At 44.6% G+C, this 23,842-nt stretch overlaps 1 protein-coding gene across 1 annotated transcript; it reads left to right on the forward strand.

Annotated features, from left to right (window-relative positions):
• The first annotated feature begins 2,023 nt into the window (after window positions 1-2,023).
• Window positions 2,024-22,215, forward strand: HAUS7 (HAUS augmin like complex subunit 7). The gene is made up of 10 exons (XM_075259747.1): window positions 2,024-2,077; window positions 4,292-4,407; window positions 5,910-5,977; window positions 8,230-8,291; window positions 9,370-9,479; window positions 10,408-10,587; window positions 11,821-11,911; window positions 13,191-13,400; window positions 13,872-13,983; window positions 22,105-22,215. The coding sequence occupies exons 1-10, from the start codon at window positions 2,024-2,026 to the stop codon at window positions 22,164-22,166; spliced, it is 1,065 nt and encodes a 354-aa protein (XP_075115848.1). The 3' UTR covers window positions 22,167-22,215.
• The last annotated feature ends 1,627 nt before the right edge of the window (window positions 22,216-23,842 follow it).

The raw sequence follows: 23,842 nt of genomic DNA on the forward strand, positions 1-23,842 counted from the left end.
GTGGGGGCGGGCCTCAGCGCTCAAACAGCGATGGGGGTGTCCCCACTGCTGCCAGAGAGTTCTCTCCAGCGACGCCTCCATCTTCAGCTGCAACCGCCTCTTTTGTCTTCCACCGGCGGCCATTTTTGGGAGGCCGCTCTTGTAGTTCAATACAGGAGCGTATTGCGCAGGTGTCGGAGGTTGGACCAAGATGGAAGACAGAAGAGGTGGGGTTGCAGCTGAAGATGGAGGCGTCTCTGGAGAGAGCTCTCTCGCAGCAGTGGGGACGCCTTCATCGCTGTTTAAGCGCTGAGGTCTGCCCCCACTACTGCGAGAGAACTCATTTGCATACGGAATGGTGGGCCGGAGGCCACGTCTAAAGGTAACAGACGGCTAGCCTTTCTAAAGGCTATTCCGACATCTTAAGCACAAAAAAAAAAAAAAACAGTTTTAGTGGTAGAGTCCCTTTAAATTTTTCGCCATACAGCATAAGTAACATGTGATCTTTATTCTGTATGTCGGTATTCTGCAGGTCGGTACGCCATACAGTGTACAGTATAAGTAACATGTGACCTTTATTCTGCAGGTCGGTACAATTACGGCGATACCTGATTTATATTATTTTTTTATGCGTTAGTAATTCTGCAGAGGAAAAACACATTTGGGGACATAAATCAATGTTTTTTGCATCGCTATAAGAAGCGTAACATTTATATTTTTCGGTTGACAGAGTCGGTTGAGGGCTTATTTTTTTAATTTTTATAAATATAATTCATTTTCTAGGGCAGCACGGTGGCTCAGTGGTTAGCACTGCAGCCTTGCAGCACTGGAGTCCTAGGTTCAAATCCTGCCAAGGGCAACATCTGCAAGGAGTTTGTGTGTTTTCCCCGTGTTTGCGTGGGTTTCCTTTGGGTACTCCGGTTTCCTCTGTCACACCAAAGACATACTGATAGGGAATGTAGATTGTGAGCCCTATATGGGACAGTGACTGACAATATCTGTAAAGCGCTGTGGAATATGATGGCGCTATATAAATAAGCATAATAAATAATTACATTTTCCATAGACTAAAGGGAATTTGGGGGGCTTTATAACTATTCTTTTTTTAAAAAAACACGCTATTGGTTTTTTCTTCACTTTTTTTTTTTTTTTTTACTTTTTCATGTGTTCCTTTAGGACCCTTGAATTAGTGATGCTTTGATAATTCATCGCTGGCAGGATGAACCAGGTAACGGGGGGGGTATTTCTAATATGCAGCCTGGGGTCTGGCCAGTGACCCCAGGCTGTCTGATGCCACTGGCCAGCCCCCAGGCTGCATATTAGAAATACCGTCAGCCCCTGATCTCGCCGTGGGGGGTGTTGGGCTGGACGGAAACCCCTCGGGTGCCGCAATCACGTTTGATCGCGGCACCCAAGGGGCTAAAAAACAACTCAGCTCTGATGGGGGGTTAAGGAGCTGGTGTTAGCCGTCAGATACAGCTAACATCCGCTCCATAGGTCGGCACTGACAGGGTAAAGCCTGCCCTGACTGCCCAACATATTTTTACAATAGGGCAGTAAGGAAAGACCTGTCAGTGACGTATTTTTACTATGGACCAGTCGTTAAGGGGTTAAACTTTGGGGACATTAAACTGAGGGGCAGATAGAGAGGGACAATAAACTGGTGGGCATATGAGGGGGACATTAAACTTTGGGGACAGATGGAGGGGGCATTAAATTGGGGGCAGCTCATGGAGGAAATTAATGCCCCAAATGTCATTGTCCCCATCCCGCTGCCCCCACAGTTAATGTTCCCCTCCAGTTGGCACAGTTTAAACTGTGAAGAAGGAGCAGCGATGAAGAAGCCGCAGTAACCTCAGCTACCAATAGCAGTGAGGGAAATGGGCGGGAAACACCAAATCAACCACTCAGCGGTACAGAGTGGCGGCTCGCAGGTGCACAATCAGCCAATCATGATAGGCTTCACGGCAATTCTATTACACCAATCAGGTTGCAGGGATGTAGTGTGTTAGCCAATGAGAGGCCGAGGCGGGGAGCGATGAAGATGGCGGGAAGTGCAGAGCTCCAGAAGGCTGCAGAGCTGTACGATCGCTTACAGGTGACTACAGCGGGCTGTGGAGAAGACGATTGCTGCCTTGTAGTCGTCTCCAGCCTCAGGCTCCAGCTCTTGTGTGATTACGTCTCCCTGTGCTGGGAGTTGTAGTTCTACAAGAACTGACCATATCTGTAATAGAAAGTGTTCGTTTATTCTGTGTTACCCTAATGCTGAGAAGTCATGCTGTGACTTGTTGTTCTACACTGCAGCTTGTGTGTAATGTAATAGCATGGCCGCAGCGAATACGGAATCTGTGGAGCTGTGGAAAATGTATGTGTAATAAGCCAATGCCTGTAACTGTGCCTATGCCTGTGTGCTGCCTATTCCTCCCAGTCACTTTGTTGTGGCCTCACCTTCATACTGTATAATATCCTCACAGCGGAGCTCACACTGTATAACTAGTGGCCCCACAATATAATACCCCCATACAGTATCATGTCCTCAGATTGGCCCTCGCTCAATATAAATAATGTCCTTCCTGTGGTGGCCCCACACTCTAATATAGTGTACTATGTACAGTGTAATGTCCCCACAGTGGCCGTTACACATTACTGTGGTCCCACATTATAATGCCTCATTGAAATGTCTCCACAGTGGCCACAATGCCTCTCTCATGGTAGCCTCACACTATAATGCCCTTTCTTAGTGCCCCTATACAGTATAATGTCCCCACAGTGGCCCTCACACAGTATAAATAATGCCCCTCTTGTGTTGGCCCACACACTATAATATAGTGTACTATGTACAGTGTAATGTCACCACAGTGGCCCTCACACAGTATAAATAAAGTCCCTATCACTGTGGCCACCACACTATAATGACCCTTAGTGCCCTTATTCAATATAATGGCTCCAGATTAGCGCTCACACAGTATAAATAATGTCCCTCTCGTTGTAGCCTCACACTGTGCCCTCTTAGTACCCCTATACAGTATAATGGCTCCACAGCGGCCCTCACACAGGCTAAATAATGTCCCTCTTGTTGTGGCCCCCACACTATAATGCCCTTTTAGTGCCCCTATACAATATAGTGCCCCCACAGTGGAGCTCATACAGTATAAATAATGCTCCTCTTGTAGCCCCCCATGCTATCTTATCTATCTATACTACCCTTAGGGCCACTATGTGGTATAATGTCCCCACAGTATAAATAATTTCCCCTTCATTAGTTCCCCTATAGTAAAATACACAAAAAAATAATGAAAAAAAAAATGGAGATACACACCTCACCCCGTCCACTCTGGTCTCTGCTACCGCAGGCTCCAGGGAGCAGCTAGTGCACTGTAGTGACTTCACTACATCGCCCACACCTGCACCCCAGGAGTACAGACATGGAGCCGTGGCTAAGTACAGTGGTGAAGCGGAAGTCGTCTGATGCTTGCTTCACCATTGTAGTTGGCTGAATCTGTGTGCTACCTCCCACCACCTGGGACAGTAGGACAGCACCCAAAATCTGAGACTCTCCTGCTGAATCATGGACAGTTGGGAAGTATATTATATGAGAATTTACCCTTATGCTAGGTTCACACCTGCGTTCAAGTTTCCGTTCTTCAGGTCCACTTGGGGACCCAAAGAACAGAAACCCAATCCACTCAAAAGGTGATTACCTGCAGACCCCATAGATTATAATGGGGACTGCTGTGTTTCCACCAAAAACATGCGGAGAGAAAATCCCTGCTTGCAGGACTTTTCTCTCCTGTTTTTCAAGCAGATTTGGGGATGGAAAACCTGAACAAGATCCAGGCAGAGGTGCAAACCTAGCCTAAGGCCCCGTTCACATGGGGAGCGGATTTTGGTCCTGAGAGTGACACGGGAAGCCGTGTCACAATATGGCCAATAATGTGCCTGCCACGACTGTCGTGGCTTCCCCCTCCGGAGTAGGCTCAAATGAATGGGCCCAGTCCGGAGGGTGCAGACGCCGGGGCTGAATCAGCCGCGGAGTCCGCCTGAAAAAAGGGCAGCTCGCTTCTTTTTTCTCGCATGTTGTCGCTCACGGAAAAAAGTAAGCTGGCGTTTTACATAGACCTCCATTGTGAGGGGGCGGATTATGACGTGGATTCAGCACCATAATCCGCCCCCTCTTGCCCTGTGTGAACGAGCCCTTAGACTGTTGTTAAGGGTGTATTTGTCCACAGCCATGTTGACGATCTCCAGTAGCAATCCTCAGAATTGTAAATGCCTGATAACAAGTGTTTGTTTTCTCTTCCTCCTCTTATAGAAGTTGTCTTGCCCAGGTCTGGAGGGAGTCTATGTGACTGAACCCTTGAATGTTCCTGAGCTCCTCTGCACCCCATCTGCTCATCGCCTGGACATCCTGGAATGGATATGTACAAGGTAACATCCACAGCTCAGTAGACCTAACACTATGGTATATTCTGTGGGGAAGATATTTTGTATGGAGGGGCTGGTTTGTTCGAGGAACAGCGACACAACTGTACATGGGTTGTGTCTGCTATTACAAATGTGGCTCCATTGAAGTGAGTGAATCTGAGCTGCAATATCACACAACACACAGACAAGTGGGAGTTGCTTTATATAAGAAACGAGCCATGTTTTTCTCACCCCAGACAATCTCTTGATCAGTTTGCCATTGCATTGCTAGTATGATATGCATGAGAGTACAGACACTTTCTCATCTGTGGGATCGTATTGTACCTGGCCAATACAGACGTTGTGTTCCTTACCATCCCTTCTTCTGGTATGACTGTAGCTGAGGCAGCTAATGCCCATCAAGTATTGTGCATAGGCTGAAAAGAATGGGATGCCTTCTAGAGAGAATGCCTACAAAGTATATTCTACCTCCATAACCTGCTTCAACTGAATCATTCTCATAAGGGCCCATTTATTAATACTGGTCATTTAAATGCCAGTCTTCCTTAACAACACTCTAGATGACTTCCTCTCCATTTGGTCCTCCTGGGATGCCTACAGCGCTCTATGGGGCCTGTGACCTGGTACCCCTCTCCCTTCCCTTCTCTCCCTTCCCTCCCTTTTCCTGTCTCTGTGCGTTTGTTGTCTCTCGTTTAATTTCTTGTTATGTTAAAATCTTCAATAAAAATTACAGTTGGAAAAAAATAAAAATAAATGCCACTCTTTGTATCTCTTGAACTGGCAGAGGATGAGCCTCATTTATGTGGAGGGACAACTGTTCACCGAGTTGTGTACCTGATCTGAAATCTATGCCACCTTGTACATGATGTAGATTCCAGGGATCATGTGTGCCAGTAAATTAGCATAAATGATCACAAATCTGGTGGGGTCGGTGGCCCATGCCATGTTCCCTTCCTGGAAAGTAGCATGGACAGCACAAAACCCCCAGATTTCCCTGCTTCCTGACCATTTTTACAAGTAGTTGTCTGTGCTATGGAGCAGGCTTTACTTTAGTCTTAGCACAGGTAGCTAGTGATGAATACTGGAGGAGGTGGAGCAACCTGGTGGCTGATTCTGATCACGTGACCTTGGGTTGGAACCAGCCTGAAACCCCCAGGTACAGCATTAAAAATACAATGCCCAGAGGGGGTAAGTAAAATAAGACTCCCTAAACAACCTCTTTAAGTGAAGCTAAGCTCTCAAATCTTGCCAGAGAGACATTTGCATACAGGCCGCAGCTTTGGCCATGAATAATAAATGAACATTAGACATGATGTGTTCCTGAAAACAGAAAGTAATTGTATTCTTGTGAAAATTCTTCGCCATTGACATGTAGTGTCATCCTGTGCTTGTGAAGATTGTCATTATACTGTACAATCCTGTTATTAATAACTTGCTATTACTGCATCAGCCTGTACCGAAGTATGCGCTGTGTGACTTGTCTATTGGGTCTTCTCCCCATACAGAGCCTACCCCCCTCTTCAGGATCTCTTCTCTACTCTCAAAGAATCTCAGGCAGAATTAAAGGTGAAAGGTAATGTCTTTATATTTTACATCCACCACTTTAATAATATGTCATAGATTGCCTTTTACAACCAGGGGCTCATTACAAAATTCAGGTTTACTGACTTGTAATGGAAGCAGCAGTATATTTAACATAACACATTACACATGAGGGTAGATACTGTATTACATCCCAGCTATTGGCTTGAATGACTAAGGCTCACAACGTATTTAACAGGACCACTAGGCTAAGTCTTAGGAAAAAGCAAGGCTCTGATATGAGGCCATCATAGGGTGTATGTAGGGTTGTGTTCAATGAAGTTGTGTCTACAAGATTTATCCGTCTTATCTGAAGAATACCACTTCACCTGCTCTTTAGGGTAAGTGGTGTAAACGTACAACCCCTGGGTTCTGTTTGGACCAAACCCTGGGTTTCCAAGCTGGTTCCAACCCTGAGTCATGTGATCGCAAATGGCAACTTAGTTTATTTGCCTCCTCCCCCTCTCCAGTGTTCACAGGTAGATCTATATACTATGAGGGCTGTCTTTATTATTACAATGTTTTATTCTGACAGCCCCCAAAGTACTTGTAACTAGCAGTGAACACAGGAGAAAAGTGAGGAGGAGGCGGGTCACCCTGGGTCAAAACTAGCCTGCATACCTAAGGTTCAGTCCATATAGAAACTGGTGAAAATCAGTGGTTCAACAATCCTTGGATAACCCCTTTTAAATCACATTCTGGCCATGAACTTTTTGCAAAACAGAGGCCAGTCTTTGCAGAATAAAGTTATGATGGATCTGAATAATCTGCTCTCTGCCAATCCAGCCACGAGCGGCCCCTGCTTTGCAAGCTGCACACAACCATCACAGGATGAAGGGATGCTGATCCGAGTGCTAGTCCTAGCATGCACTTCCTGTAAAATCCTCATGTGAAGTGTAAAATTTTAGTCTCTATAGATTTAATGTTAAAATCACCCACATATTAAGTATCCTCAGCTACAGGTGGTGTGGTATTGTAGACAGTAGGGGACTGAACCCCCACAATGAAAGGGTGAAATAAGCCCTAGCAAAGGCGTCACAGAGCCTGGTTGGGCACTTAGACATGGGGTTCTCAGGTGAGAAAGAGCTTTGTGAAGAAGGTGGATTATGGCATCATCCACCCCAATGCCCAGGTGATGCCCAGGCAAACTGGATGGGGTCCAGGGCAGAGCTCACTAGAGGTCGGAAATGTGTCAGGACCAGTCTCTCTAGGACCTTCATCAAGTGGACTTTGGACCACCGAGTGTGTATGTATAGATAGATAGATATTTAGATAAAATGATGCAGTGTTTAAAAGGAGTCTTTCAGCAGGAAAATCCATTATCACTAACTAATGGCTGTACCTTGTAAAGTGGCTTCTACACCTTCTGAAGATGCCTTTCTTATTTTTGCATTGCAGCTTCATTTTCATGGAAATCAGCATTATATTCTTATGCTATTAGCGGAAAAGTGTGCGGGCTTTAGGGGCGTTACTTCTCCTTCTGTTTCTTCAGAATGCTCTTCTCCATTAATTAACATCTCCCAGGGCCTCCATTGAGATGATCTAGATTGGAGAATGAAGCCCGGGCAGGAGAGGTCACGACCCTAAAGCCCTTTTCAAATAATTTACTGCAATTAGAACAATGTAGAAAAGAAAGGCATCTTTGTAAAGTGTAGAAGCTGACTTACTTTCACTAGACTTTCTGTGCCATGATATCTTATTACAGGTGACAAATGAAAACTTTTCAAGATGGATGGTGGCCATTTTGAACTTGGCCATTTTGGATCCAACTTTAGTTTCTTCAATGGGAAGAGGGTCATGGCTTAATAAGAAATTCAAAAGAAAAACAATGATGTGCTTGGTTTTAACGTAACTTTATTCTTTCATGAGTTCTTAACAATTTTCTGACCATTGTGTTGGATTGTCAATGCAACCCTCTTCTTCCACTCTTGACACACTGATAGCAACACCGCGGAAGAAATGTTAGCACAGGCTTCCAGTATCCGTTGTTTCAGGAGTATATTAATAACTATCCATTGTATCATGGAGACGGCAGAATAATCATATAAAAGGAGGCGTGGTCATATAATTAAAAGGGGTAGGGCACCTGTCACTTTTTAGTTTGACGAGAAGTGGAGCTGTAACACTACTTCTATACACACACTGTGTAATCATATTGCACATTTATATATTTATTTATTTGGAATCTGCCTTCAGCAATGTTATGCTTGGATAATATATAATGCCTGGATCTGTGTGTTCCAGAGATGGCAAAGCTTGGCTTTGATCTTATGCTGTGTAATTCAGAAGATGAGGATCTCATAAAGGTATGTAATTTAAAGGGTGTGTGTCCATGATATTGAGGGGATATGGAGAGCAGTGTAAGCATACCTGGGAGAAATATATGTTTCTAAATGCCCCCAGTGCTCGGTTGTACAGCACTGTGCAAAAGTTTTACATAGGCATGAAAAAAATGCTGAAAAGTATGAATGCTTTCAGCAATAGAAGAGTTAATAGTTTATTTTTGTCATTTAACAAAATGAAGTGAATGAAGAAAAGAGAAATCTGTCTGTCTATCCATCCATCTATCCATCCATATTTAGGGTGACCTTTTCCCTTTGGAGGAGAAGTCCTGGGATTGGTTATGACTAGAGATGAGCGAACACTGTTCGGATCAGCCGATCCGAACAGCACGCACCCATAGAAATGACGCCGGCCGCCCGCCGGCAAAGTCAGCATCACAGGTGCTTCCATTCATTTCTATGGGTGCGTGCTTTTCGGATCGGCTGATCCGAACAGTGTTCGCTCAACTCTAGTTATGACCCCCACAGGTATGGCCCTGATCTCAACATCATCCAGATCCGTGCTTAATTCTCTCCAAGATGAGAACAACCTCCCTGCCCAGTTCCTTCAAAAACGGTCTGCAATTACAGAGAAGGATTGAAAGGGCAAAGGTCACACCAAATATTGATAGAATTTACATTTCTTTTTTCTTCATTCACGTTGCATTTTGTTAATTGTAAGGTTCTACATATCGAGGAGGTAACCATTGTTGCTAAGATCTGCAGGTGATGAAATTTTCCAGCACTGAGCTCCAATCTGTGGATGTGAGGGTGACATAATAGCCAGATTAAAAAAACGGTTTTTTAGCCACGAGAGACCTCAAAAGTCAGAGAATGTGGTGTGGGATAATAGCGCAATGGCTCCCGTTTGTCAACATGCCATTTATCAGCACACAATGGATGAGGCTTTGATTTTTATCCAGTACTTTCAAAAGTATTATAATTTATGGGTGGCGGGTGCAATGGACCCCCTCACTCTCATGTCCTAGTGATGGAAGTAACCCAACTTGTCTGACTTCAGGTATTGCTTCCCTGTAGTAACTATTGTGTGTACATCCCGCAGGGGCATGTTAGTCCAAGCAGACAGCTGTCATTCATGGGACAGTTACTGGACATTATTGAGACCTGTGGAGATGTGTCTGGTGATTCTGAGTTGCAGCCAGTAACTCCGGGGTAAGTGGATGTTTTCATTCTGTGCACTGTACTTACATATGTGACTATCCTATAATACAGACCACATTGTAATGGAATGCTCTTATCTCACTTGCTCCTGACAACCTCTCCAACCATTTGAACTAGTGAAGGGCAAGGAGCAGGTGCCCAGAAAGCTTATGACTGAGAACACATGATGTAAATTACAAGAGTTTCAGCAGCGCATGCTCAGAGGATGTTACAAAGGATCCATTGCCAAAAATGATGGAAAATTGTACTGTAAGAACTCATGCACGCGACTGGGTGCACAGTCAGTGTGTTAGACATGTTTTTCACAGCTAGCATGCTGACCCATTCATTTCTTTGGCCCCATACACAGCCAAGAGCAAAACTCAGGACAGATTCTATTCCTTTTTAGCCTGTGTTCACTGACTTCAATGAATGGGGCCATGAAGACACGGGTGGAACATGGGTGTCATCCATGTGCCATTCAATCTTGCCCAGTGACACACACGCACATGTCATCTAAGGCTGGGCTTACATCTACATTGGGGTCTCTGGTCTGCAAATACAACTTTTTCGTCCAGAGTTATGAGTCAAAAAAAATGGATATCTGTTAGAACCCATTACAGACTGTTGGTACCCACTCTTTTAGCAGTCTGTTTCTCCATTGTACTGGCCCTCCAAAATATACCATACAACTTGGTGTGACAGTGTGTATAGGACATCAGCAGAAGTTCAGATTTCAGTGTTGGCTGCATCACATAAGCAGCTGAGAGATACACCGATGTATACAGCTTATTCATCACAAGTGAATAGATAGCAGCTGTAATATCATACACAGCCCATATAGAAGTGTGGCGCTGTTTCCAATCTTATACAATCTCTGTAATGGCCAGCAGTTCCAATTCTGACATCTTTTCATTGCAAGAATATCTTTATTAAACAGCTTTTTCCCTGGTCATCTGATGATCCCTGATAAGAACTTTGCTACCTATGCTCGTGAGAATGAGGAGCTGCTAAAGGAACTCTTTTCAAGTCCACACTTCCAAGCAACCCTGACACCGGAGTGCAATCCCTGGCCTGCGGACCTGAAACCTCTCTTGGTCCCAGAGGAACTACAAAAAAGGTGATATAAGCATGGGGGAGATATTGGGGGAATTGTCAAAAGCAGGTTTGCTGGAGTCTGCATTGCCATAATTTGTGCAAAATTTATCAAATGATGCACAGGATAGGACATTAGTATGTGATCTGTTGGGGTACCACACCTGAACCCCACACAGGTCTTCTGTTTTAGCAGCCTTTGGGTGCTGGACAGCATGTACAGCATCGCTCCTATTCAAGTAAAAGGAGCAGTCCTTTCAAAGTATAGCGGTGGTTCCAGTAAACTGTTGTGCTGCCTGTCCAGCACCACGAGGCTGCCAGAACAGATGATCTGTGTGAGGTCTGGCTGTCAGACCGTGACAGATCACATACTGGTGACCTATCCTGAGGACAGGTCATCAGTATGAAAAATCGACTTGGGGTTGGATATCCACTTTAAAGGGGTTGTCCCATCACAAGGATCCTATCTATACTGCTTCTTAATATGAATGTAAGGGGGGGGCGGAGGAGCGGAATAACAGCATCACTTCTGCCGCTGCGGGCTTCATGCAGGGCAGGAGCATAGCGATGTTGCAGGCATCTGTGCTGGCGTCTAACCGTCCCCGGCATCCGCCTCTCTATTACAGCGGATGCCGGGTCTGTATTCACATATGCAAAGCCAAGCGGCGAGATGCCGCTGGCCCTGCGTGCACACTCATAGACCAGTCTAGCCTTCACAATGCGAATACAGACCCGGCATCCGCTGTAATAGAGAGAGGCGGATGCGGGTCTGTATTCGCATTGTGAAGGCTAGACTGGTCTATGAGCGCGCACGCAGGGCCAGCGGCATCTCGCCGCTGGCTTTGCATATGTGACCCCGCCCACCAATGACGCAACAAAGCTGGAGGAAAGAAGAATTTACAGCAACGAAGACTGGTGAGTATGCGACGTGGGAATACCCCTTTAACTCCTTGGCACTGTCTGCTGTATTTTTATGGCAGATGTGCACATGGGCAATATCAGTTTTGCAATATACAGCCTGTGCCAGCTATGATATACAGCAGCCAGCACCCGCTGCACATGGTGATTACACCAATCATGGCATCTAGGTGAGTAGATCACATGATGGCTGCAAGCTTTAAAATGATGGCGATGATTGGTTTCTGTGACAGCTCGGAGCTTATTGAAGGCTCTCAGAAGTGTCATCATAGAAATTGTAATACAAAAAAAAAAAATTGGGGGTGTGTGTTTTACTATACCATTTGCATTGTTCACACAGGACCCTCCCATGCAGCAAGGATTATGCCATCAGTGATCACATCCAAGAGTTACAGAAAATCTCATTGAGTCTTGAAGATCTTAAACAAGAGGTATTGCATGTGTATAAAGCAGGCTCAGGGGTTTACTCTCTCACCCTTCAGTTATGATAGATAAAATATGATTTATGATAGATATTAAAATCTATCTGTATAGCAAAAGATGATCCACAATTGCTAAAGGGGTTATCCCACAAAGCAAGAAAGGGAGATACTTTCCCCTAAGGCACATTCAGCCTGACTGCAGCCAGTGACTCCGCCTGGGTGCAGTGAGGAATGGTCCTCCGATTCTCACTTTTTGGGCTAACCCCTTTAATACAATGATTTACTAAAACAGACCTGTTAGGAGAGGTGACAGCCCCTCTTTAAAGGGAATTTGTCAACAGGAAACTCAATAAATAAAATCAGCCAAAGTGCGTTATAGGGACACTATGCTGAGCATCATCATACCTTAAAGAGGACCTTTCACGTCCTCTGGGCACATGCGGTGTAATACACCGCTAGAGAGCCGACAGTGCATCTGAGTAAAGGTGACCGCTGTTGCCCGCCTTTAGTCGGACGCAAAGTTAGACACCGGCGGTCACCTTTACAAATCCGTTCAAGTGAATGGGTTTTAAAGCTGACCACCAGGTTTCCGTGTCCTGTCCAGCTTCATCGGGGCTGACAACGGAAACCCGGCAGAATGCACACACTCGACACCGAGCGCAAGTGTCTCAAAGGGAATGTGGCAGCAAAAATGGTTTATTTCTTAAACTAAGTTTTTATGTTAATATTTTTTGAGAATGTTTGATGATTTTGTTTTTAGTTTTCCATATCACTGTTTATATTTTAAATAAATAAAATATCCGACAATTTTCACTCTGGCCACTAGCTTAATAATAGACTGACACTTGCCAATTCTATAGTCTACTTATTTACATCACAGACATTAATATAGAAGATAACACCTCTATAGTTAACACCCATAGTGAACATCGTCGTTACATCCACTAGTGACCATAGATGAGGTCACATCTTATTTCCTCCCACTCCCTGCACAAAGCATATTTAGAAAACTCCCCTATAGACCTCAGTAAGTCGGCTCCAGACTGCCTATGGCCATAAGACTGCTACAATGCAGACCACTAAATGCTGTTAACAGAGGAGAAGCTCGGGCAAGATAGCTGACCCATAATCTTGTACAGAAAACAGAATTTTAAAAATCTACAGTGAAAATAAAAACAGATCGCAGAAAAGTGATCCATTCCCTTTAATAACTAATGTTACCTGTATGAGGTCAGATATAAAATCGGCAATCTTTTTGATGTTTGTGTTATGTCGTCCTTCTTCTCAGTGCCTGTTCCTGTGCAGCTCTGTGCCTGGCGAGGATACGGCTATTCAGAGGCTGAGCTTGGCACTGACAGATTTCCACCAGCTCATTACAGCCTTCACTCAGGTGCATGAGAATGAATTTCAGGAGCACTGCGGTCACTCAGCACCTCAGATGAGCCCCTCCGGCCCCCTCTTCCAATCAGCCCACCAGTTGCTGACTAAATGCTGCAAGGTACATCTATTTCCAAAGGGCTTAAAGGGGGTTTCCAGGACTACTGCTTATCCTCAGGAAAGATTATCAATTGAAGATCAGTGGTGGTCTAAGAGTCCAGCGCTGCTTTCACTTCACAAGCCATGAGATGTCATGTGGCCTGATCGCATTCAAGTGAATGTGCTTAGCTGCAAAACCAAATCCAGCCACTATATACAAGTGTACAGCGTTAGCATAAAGGCCGTAGCACTCAACCGAACTCTGCAGACTTTTAAAACACCTGGGACTCCCTACCTATCTTCAATTGATGCTAAGAGTAGGTCATCAATTATTAAGCCTGGACAATGCCTTTAAGCCAGTTGGTACAGACTTCACTAGCATGTTCATCTCACATGTATCTATGTCATAGCTAAAGATATTTTCACTAGCTTTTCCCTTTAAGTGTATCTGTCATGTCACCTACCCTTTTGTTATTGCCTTCTTACTTATCAGGAACTAGAAGCCATTGCCCAGTTTACAGAAACTTCCAGTACGATAGAAGAAGTGGTGAAGAAAAGGGAACAAACTAAAGAGTCCTGGGGAGGAGGAAGAACGGCCACATTGTGTAAGTAACTGCAGTAGGCAGGAAGTTGTCTGTACAAAGCCCTGTGCCTTGTAGCCCCGACCGCTGGGGTCTCCAATAATTACAAGACCAGGGGGCTCCTGGGGCTCCTACTTTTTGGTGTCTATGGTGGGAAATAGCTGCAGGTCTGGTATTACTTTTTCCTTAATCTGATTTTTGTTTGTTTATAGGTATGTAGTAAAAGTATATATCATATAAGGAAATTCATTGCGTGCAAAAGATAAATCAAGTCGGTTCATGTTCATTAAGGGCCAGTTCATGGGGGGGGGGGCAAAACTAATTATAATGGCAAAACTCTTATAAGGCGCAGGCGGCAAACATGACAAACCTTAACTATATATGCTGACTAGGGTTGAGCTGACCTTGAGATTTCAGGATCATTTTTCATTCGAACCCGATACCAATGCAAGTCAATGGTATTTTTTTTAATAATCGCAGATTGGATTTTAAAAACGATCCTATTCACTGCACAGCATAGAGTCCAAAAATTGAAAGCTTTCATTTTTAGACTCCACGCGGTGTAGTGATTAAAAAATCCCCCGGCTACTTAAGTCCCCCCTGCTGTTCACTTACCTGCTGCTCCACGCTGCTCTCATTCCTCTTCTTTCTACTTCGCATGGCTGCAGAGCACCGTATGTGCCCCCGCCTCCCAAGCTAGTGTTATTGATGCTGGGAGTAGACGGGGCTTGTTGTGGCTTAGGAGAGTGTGGGCGGGTACAGGGCGGGGAGACGTGAGTGCATCATTCGGGTCTCCCCTCCCAGTACCCTCCCACACTCTCCTAAGCCATAAGCCCCGCCTTCTTCCTAGGTCTGTAACACTAACCTGGGAGCTAGGGGCATGCACAGACCAAGAAGAACGGGGAGCGGCAGCGGATCTGTGCAGGTAAGTGGACTGTACATTGACTTATCTATCTGCATTACTGTACATTGACCTGTCTATCTATTCTTCTGCCTCGTCCCTGTTTTACCGTATACTCAGCTCTGCTACATCTGAGATGTAGATCTCAGATGTAGCAGAGCTGATGAGTATACGGTAAAGCAGGGACGAAGCAGAAGAGTAGATAGACAAGTCAATGTACAGTAATGCAGATGTAGCAGAGTCCAGTATACGGCACAGCAGAGAGGAAACAGAATAGTAGATACTATCTACTCTTCTGTTTCCTCCCTGCTATGCCGTAGGAATGAATGGACGCAGCCGGACACCGGCACAGGCTGTGTGTCGCTGCATCCATTCATTCCTATGGGAGTGTGCTATTCGATACGGCAGTTTTGAATAGTACTCGCTCATCTCTAGTAGCTAACATTGTTAGCTTTTCCCACAATGCTTCGCCAGTAGCAAAGCATTGTGGGAAATAACCACCGACCCCGCCTAAAAAGATCGGAATTACGATCGTGATCGCCGATCGGAATATGATCTTTTCCGATCCCGATCGCTCAACCCTAATGTTGACCAAGATTCTGTCTACCTATAATAAGTGCTGCACATTGTTCCATATTTTCCACTTCTGGATTCAGTCTTTGGCTTTGACTCTTGTCATGTGACTAAAGCTCACTGTGCTGCCCTGCGACTCCTTCACTAATGTAAGTCACATTAGTGAGGAGGTTGCAATTGTGACTCCTAGTCATAAAATAAAAAATCTAACTGTGCTCAATAGTTCTGCAGCTACAAAACATAATTTGTAGAAGAAACTCCCACACTTTTCTAGAATAAATCCAATTGTATAATGTTTTAATAAAAAAGAACATATACAAGGACAAGTTAAAAAAAAACTGTACAAGGATAATAATGGGGAAAGATCTGATCGGTCATAAATAGCGGAAACACTTAAAAAATGCATGCAATGTCATAGTAAGGAGTATTACATATGCAAAGTTGTCACAGACATAGTATAACGTATCAAATAACATAATTATAAGTGACCAAGCAAATAAAGTATACCATACTGCCAGAAGCACGCTATGGTGCCGTATGATATACTTAATTTGCTTGGTCATATATAATTATTAGCTTCCTTCATACCTATGGTTTTATATTCGTGTGACTAGGAGTATTAACTCCTTTTTATGAGTATGTGTTTACCTAGGTTCATGCAGGTTTTAGCTGATATGTTATACTATGTCTGTGACAACTTTGCATTTGTAATACTTTTTTATGTGTTTACACTATTTATGACCACCCAGGTCTTACCCCATTATTATCCTTGTACAATTTTTTTGTGTTGTCTTTGATTTTTTTTTTTTAATTAAAACATTAGTAAAATTGTAAATACCGTATATACTTGAGTATGAGCTGAGTTTTTCAGCACAGTTTTTGTGCTAAGCCGAAAAAGCCCCCCCCCCCCCCCAAAAAAAAAAAAAAAAAAAAAAAAAAGATTTTTTTTTTTTTTGCCTGACTCGAGTATAGGCCGCGGGGGGGAGTGTGGGGGATCTATGACCAGCCGCAGTAGTAATGTATACAATCTCCCATATAATAGTGGGAAAAAAAAAAGAAGCTTACACATACATATACATTAGGTATCCCTGTGTCTGAAAGTGCCCGGTCTACTGAATATAGGGGATCTGCAGTGCTCCTGTTCTGTCGGGAAGGAGTTAATAGGAGCACCGCAGATTCCCTATATTCGAAGTGGGGGGAAAAAAAACCCAGTCCTCAAGCTCAGGGAAGGGGCAGACAGACAACCAAAACACCCCCTCCCCTTCCCCTTTACCAGCACCTACTGCACCCAAAAACTCTGACCATTTTAATTTTTGAAATTTTCCAGTAGCTTCTGCATTTCCCCCCTAGGCTTATACTTGAGTCCATGAGTTTTCCCAGTTTTTGTGGTAAAAGTAGGGGCCTCGGCTTATATTCAGGTCGGCTTATACTCGAGTATATACAGTATTTTATAAAAGTGTGGGAGTTTCTTCTAAATACTATTCATGATGGTGTTGCCGTATTTGTCTTTTTTCAACTATAAAATGCAGTCACAGCACCCTTGGGACACAACTCCATTCACTTAAATTAGTAATGCTGCATCTGCAGGAGGTGTCAGGCCCTGCCGGATAATGTATACAAACCAGAGGTCACAATAAGATCTCTACAGGTGTCATAGATACCTATACAGGCAATTTGCACTTTGAAAAAGTCTCATGCTTTTCCTTGCATTTGCCAACATCTGCTGTATACATACGACAGATGCTAGAACTCCCATTTAAAAGTGGCACCAACTCAGAAGGTAAATGGGCACCATATCTGTGGGCTTTCTGCTGTTTTACACAGCAGAGACCAGGCAGACATCTCTGATCACAAGCCTTTAACTCCTCAGATGCCATGGTTAGATGTGACCACAACACCCAAGGAGTTCCGATTACTTTAAGTGTACATTACTGAACCACTCCTGTGTGTTATTGCTCTGATCACTCTCACCAGCAGAATATAGGGAATGTGTCATTATTTACTTGTGTAACTACAGATATTGTTCTCCTCCTTGGCTAAATACAGTATATTGCCCAGAAATGATAAGAGGAATATTTTTATTCAGTGTAGACAAACATGTAGTGCGACCTGTGATACAAAGTGAGATAGAGAGAGAACTCCTGTATGGTACCATATGTATGAGCCTATTGGGTTTATTATCCTGAGACCTTTAGTAAAAGTTATTTCTCACTTATTTCACTGGGGGACACAGCACCATGGTATAGACTCGGCCACTAGGAGACTGACACTAGGAGAATAAAATGCTGTCGGCGCCGCCTCATAGTCTATACCCTCTCACAGATCGTGTACTAAGCCAGTTTAAACCTAATGTCCGTAGGAGGCAAAACACAACCTGACTCAGGTCTTTCTGTTTTGCATTGTTTTTATTTTTTCTTTTCTTTCAGGAGTAGGGGGTCTTCATTGTGTATGCCACATTAGTCGTACCCCCCTGCGGGCACAGTGGTCTTCTTGTGCACCTCACCGGTCACCCAGTACCCACTCTCTGCTTGCTGCATTGGCGGCTGGATTATCCAACAACCCCACTTCCATGTGCGAGGTCCACCAAGGGGGTGAACCTGTGGTGCCTAAATACGCCATACTGGTGCGTATTAGAAGATTAGAATATGGCTGAGTATCTGCTCGCTCTGCCATTCATCTCCACTAGTCCAAGAGCTTCCGGCCCCTCTCATCCTTCCCTGGATTGGGCTTTCACCCTTAACCAGGCCATTGGTACCTGGCCAGACTTGACCAGTCTGTGATGGAGACCTTGGAACAGCTGCCTTCCCATATTGCTGCTAAGATGGCGGCTTCTAGGGAACCGTCTGGGAACCTTCATAGTTCCCGTTCCAATTCCAGGAGCCGTCTCTATAAGAGGACCAGGAAATCTTCCTACAGGTCACGGTCTTCCACCCCTACTCCTGGGCAATCCCCAGATTGGGCCTCAGCTCACGGCTTCTCTCTGAGAGGCGGAACTGCCTCACTCAAATTCTGAATGCTTCCATATACCTGTGCGATGCCTCCCTTGAAGCGCCTGGCCATTCTGCCAAGACAGCTGCCAATGCTGGATTCGTCTGTGGAATGCTGAAGCCGCCTCCAAGAAGGCAGTTGTAGCCCTTCCCTTTTCCTGAGACAAACAGGGGTTAAAAAGATCTCTTCTCCCCCAGAGGCATCCCAAGCGCCAGCCATCTTCTTCTGGCCCCTCCCAGCACCTCCACTCCTTTTGGGGCTCTACCTCTCGCTCCAGAGGACAGTCTTCTCGGGACTCCTGCTCCAAGAAGCCCTCTTTCAAGACCAGACCAACCTCCTAATCCCACTTCAAGCCCTCCAGGTCTTCTGCTGCCAAGCCCTCCTTAGCATGAAGGGCTTCCCCCCCCTCGGGGCCTCTCAGATAGGGGGATGTCTGCTCTCCTTTCAGGAGATCTGGCTTGCCAGGGTCAGTGACGCCTGGGTCCAGGAGGTGGTGTTGACTGGCTACTCCACAGAGTTCTTCTCCCTCCCAGACAGAAGATTTTTTTTCCATTCACTTTATCTTCTTCCCCCCACTCAAATGGCTGCATTTCTCCAGGCAGTCTCCAACCTCCAGTGGCAAGGAGTCCTCATCCCCGTGTCTGCTTCAGAACATTTCTGGAATTATTACTCCAACCTGTTCAGCATTCCCAAGAAAAACAGCGCTCTTTGCCCTATCCTGGATCTGAAGGGCATCTGCAGTTTCCGCATGGAGTCTCTTCGGTCAGTAGTGGCATTCCTGGAGACAGGCGAATTTCTTTCGTCCATGGACATTCGCAACACTTACCTCCACATTCCCATTGAGCTGGGCCATCAGTGTTGTCTTTGTTACACAGGAGTTGTCGCTCTTCCCTTTGGGCTGGCCTTTGACTCCCGAGTCTTTATCAAGGTTATGGCATCACTCATGGCCATCCTCCGTTCCAGAGGAGTTTCTGTAATTTTATACCTGGACAACCTCCTGGTCAAAGCTCCCTCCAAGCTGGACAGTCTCTCAAGCTTGCAGATAACTTTGGACCTCCTTCGTCGGTTTGGTTGGCTCATCGAGGAAAAGTCCTGTCTTACATTGTCTCAGCCCATTGAATTTCTGGGCATGATCTTCAACACCCACCAGAGCAAGTTTCTCCTCCTGGAGTCCAAGATGCTGGCCTTCTGGTCTGGTGTGACTTGCCTTTGGAGGAACTCTTCAGTTCTTCATGGGGGTCCTGGGCATGATGGTCTCGACCTTCGAGGCCATCCCTTTTGTCCAGTTTCACTTATGGTCTCTTCAGTCGTCGGTTCTGGCACGCTGGGCCAGGTTCCCGTCCAGCCTCAACTGCCTGATTCTCACGCCTCTTGAAGTGTGTCAAGAGCTGCTCTGGTGGCTCTCCTTCTCAGGAATTTCCCTGGGGAAGTCCTTTCATTCCATCTGTTGGCCATCTCACTAGCCTTGTCTCATTGGACCTCTCTCCTCCAGGGGCATCCTGACCGGCAGTTCCATTGTGGTCGCCTACTTCAACCACCAGGGCGGCGTGGACATTAGCATCGGACACTAGCTGTGTCCATTACATTTTGCATTGATTTAATGGGACATCGGGTGCGTTCTTTTACAATCCATGTCTGTCCTTAATTGTCCGTTCACAAAGATGTCCGATTTTTCAAACGGACAGCAAAACCCTACATGCCGATTTTGTGCAGACATTCGCATCGGACACTAGCTGTCGGACACCGACGGTAATGTGAACGCCCCCTAACCTTGCAACCAAAATAGAGCTCATAGGCTTTGCAGATCATAAGCCGAAACTTTCTTTTTTGTACAGCAAATACAAACTCGCCACAAATGTAGCAAACATTGTCTACCTTATTAACACAATCACGTGGCATAGTGCACTCCAGCTCAAAGCTGAGGATGTTGTGGCAGGTTGTTTGGCATCTGCTCCTTATATACTGGATGTGGCTACCAATAATCCTTTGTGCTGAGCCATTTTCATACCTAAATTTCCTATTATAATCTGAACTATTCTGTCAGTTTTTAAGAAAACTGGGTGGCCTTTGGCAACTTATATGTGCCCTGTGTACCAAACCTCTGCTTCAATTTTGAAGGAAGTTGGTCATCAAGGACTTGTAAAATTTAATTTTGAAGTTGATGAAGAAGCGCTCTTTGCATCGTTTTCACTATATCTGTATTATGAAGTATTTTTGAAACAAACCTAGTTTCAACAGATTCATGTATAGGGAACCTGATTACATAGGAATTTGCAAGCTTCATACCAGAACCTTTTTGGCTGTTGCCCGGTGTTATCATCTGCTCTCCTTCTCTCTTCCCAGCATCCTAGCTTTCCTTTAGTCTGGTCTTGATCAAGGTCTTGGTCTTTCTTCTCTTAAGGGTCAAGTTTCTGCCCTTTCTATCCTCTTTCAGAAGACCCTGGCCTTCTGCCTTCAGGTGAAGTCCTTCCTCCAAGGTCTCCCCCTTATGGGCTGCTTGCGGATCCGTGGGATCTTAATCTTGTCCTTGAGGTGCTTCAGGCTCCACCCTTCGAGCCTCTGAGGGAGATTTCTTTTTGCCTTCTGTCCTGGAAGACCGTTTTCCTGGTGGCCATTACTTCCATTTGCAGGGTCTCCGAGCCTGCTGCCCTGTCTCAGCAGTCCCCCTTTCTGGTTCTCCACAGGGACAAAGTTGTCCTCCGTACGCCACCATCTTTTCTGCCTAACGTGGTTTCTTCCTTTCACATTAATGAGAACAATAGTCTTCCCATCCTTTTTGTCCTGACCCCAAGCATCCTCTGAGCGTTTCCTTCCCTGCCTGGATGTTGTCTGGATGATTCAGGTCTACTTGTCACTCATTGACCCTTTCCGTTGCTCAGACACTTTGTTTGTGCTTCCCAAGGCATCTCGCAAGGGCCTGCCTGCTTACAAGGCTTTTATCTCCAGATGGATTAAGGAAGCCTATTGGCTTAAATTTAAGGATCTGCCCGCGTGACGGCTCACTCCACTAGGGCTGTTGGAGCCACCTGGGTAGTTCGGCATCAGGCTTCTGATGCCCAGATCTGCAAGGCTGCCACCTGGGCTTCCATTCATACTTTCACAAAGTTTTACCAGATCCATTCTGTGGCTTCTGCTAATGCCAGTTTGGGTTGTAAGCTTCTTCAAGCAGCTGTGCGCTAGATTGTTCGCATGGCTGTATGTTTCCCACCCTCTGGGACTTCTTTAGGACATCCCATTTTACTGTGTCCCCCAGTGAAATAAGCGAGAAAATGGGATTTTTTTTGTACTCGCCGTAAAATCCTTTTCTTGTTGTATTCACTGTGAGACACAGATCCCACCCTTGTTTTTTGTTATGGTTGTTTTTGCCCGGTGTTTTTTATTTTTTTTTATTTTTTTTTTTGTTCTTCCCGGGTTCAGGACATGTTAGTGGTTGATGGTTTTGTGTTCCTTTTTTTTCTTTTGTGTGTCTCTCCTACTGCTGTGGCACAAACTGCCTGTGAGAGCGTATAGACTATGAGGTAGTGCCAACAGCTTTTCATTCTCCTAGTGTCCGCTTCCTGGTTCCCGGGTCTATACCCATGGTGCTGTGTCCCCCAGTGAATACAACGAGAAAAGAATTTTAAAGTCAGTTCAATAAATCCCATTTTTCTGCTATTTGTTTTCACTTTTTTTTACTGACCTAGATGAGAAAATTACAGAACTGAAGCAACAATATGAGTTATTCCAGAGTTCGCTCCAAGACTGAGTAATGGGGGACATGGACGAGCATCACAACCTTAAACTCTGAAGGTGCCTGCTGTGGCCATATCATTGCTTGATATAGAGGACACAAATCGGTGTAGGTTTTGTGCAAGAATGGATCTCGTATTTTTATTTATTGGTATTGTTAACCATGTAACCGCTGATGTATTTGTTATACTTTACAATGCAGCATCACATGAGTGCAGTCTATAAGTAGAATCTCTATAGACCGCTCTATAAGTAGTGCAATGAAGACTAGTATCTCTGCTTATCCTATCCATAATCAAGCTTTGGGTCACTACAGTATCTGCTGTCCATGCATAGTTCACAGCATTGAAGTTACAGATCAGACATGCAGATTTTGTAATATACTTGAAATAAAGGTAATATTTTGATACATTGATGGTCATGCTTTATTTTTATGCCATATATGTTTTTTTTTATAAGATGTTTTATAATGCTTAAGACTATTTACTGACTGTATATCTTTTTAGAGTCTAGTCCTGCTGAGGAAATGGCAGCCTGCATCTCCCATTGTCCTGTAAGCTACTACAAATGCTGACACTTCTTTTTTTTATTTCTGCTTGTACCATCAACAGGATTTTGTAGGATATGACATTGATCGCCTGTCCTTGAAGGGATAATCCCATCTGGACATTAAGGGTATGTTCACACGGTGGAAAAGGTGGCGTAAACCTTTTCCACCTTGTGATCTTTCCGCGCAGAAATGTAGGATTTAGCTGTCCGCTTGAAAAATCAGACATCTTTGTAAACGGACACATTAGGACAGTAAAGGACACTGCATGATATCCCATTTAAAATAATGCAAATTGTAAACAGACACAGCTAGTGTCCGATGCTAAAATATTGCGTGGACATTAGCATCAGACACTAGCTATCGGACACCGACGATAGTGTGAACCCAACTTTACAAAGAGTGTCTCTTGCTCTGGAGGACCTGAAAAGCCCTGCATTGTACAAACAACTCATTGGTTTATTGAATGACATGGTAAAATGCAATCAGTACATTGCAGCATTGGTCAAATAGCTATCAAACATTATACAACAGAACAAATAGAGTTCAAGATAAGAATCCAAATACTGCAGTCAAAAGTGAACGTAGAAAAACTAGTTTTTACATCAGGTCATATGAGCAATAGCATAATACATAAGGCATTAAATGGGGAAGGAAAGGGAAAAAAAGGAAGGAAAAAGAGAAATAACTGAATAATAAAAATGTTTGCAATGAATAAACGGAAATAAGAGTAAGGGGGTGATGAAACCGTAGGTGACAAAATAATTTTGGATTATGAAGGGGTCAGGGTTTTCTTGCCTATGAATAAGAATTATAATTGTAGGCGGCAGACCGGGGACATGCGATCTACTGATCTACTGTTGCATGTCATTTATAACAGCAATTACCTTTTTGCGCAACATGATAGTGTCAGTACGTTTCGTAGCCTCTGATCCCATTGACTTTAATGGGTTCCGTCTTTTGCGTGCTACACATTGAAATCGATGGGAGGCTTTTTAAACCATTGATTTCAATGTGTTACGCGCGTTAAACACAACCCATTGAAGTCAATGGGATTTTGTTTTGAAGCGCTGACTGACACGTGTTTACATCGTGTGCACGGACCCTTATAGTCTAGTTTCACAGTGGCTGTGGGGGTGTTCAAT

The sequence above is a fragment of the Leptodactylus fuscus genome, chromosome 11 (genome assembly GCF_031893055.1).
Source record: "Leptodactylus fuscus isolate aLepFus1 chromosome 11, aLepFus1.hap2, whole genome shotgun sequence".
Taxonomy (NCBI): domain Eukaryota; kingdom Metazoa; phylum Chordata; class Amphibia; order Anura; family Leptodactylidae; genus Leptodactylus; species Leptodactylus fuscus.

Excerpts from the sequence above, each read along its gene's own strand:
- HAUS7 (XM_075259747.1), top strand. The coding sequence starts at position 2,024 with ATGGCGGGAAGTGCAGAGCTCCAGAAGGCTGCAGAGCTGTACGATCGC. Across the intron at positions 2,078-4,291 it reads AGCTGTACGATCGCTTACAG|AAGTTGTCTTGCCCAGGTCT; the intron begins GTGACTACAGCG and ends CTCCTCTTATAG. Across the intron at positions 9,480-10,407 it reads TTGCAGCCAGTAACTCCGGG|CTTTTTCCCTGGTCATCTGA; the intron begins GTAAGTGGATGT and ends TTTATTAAACAG.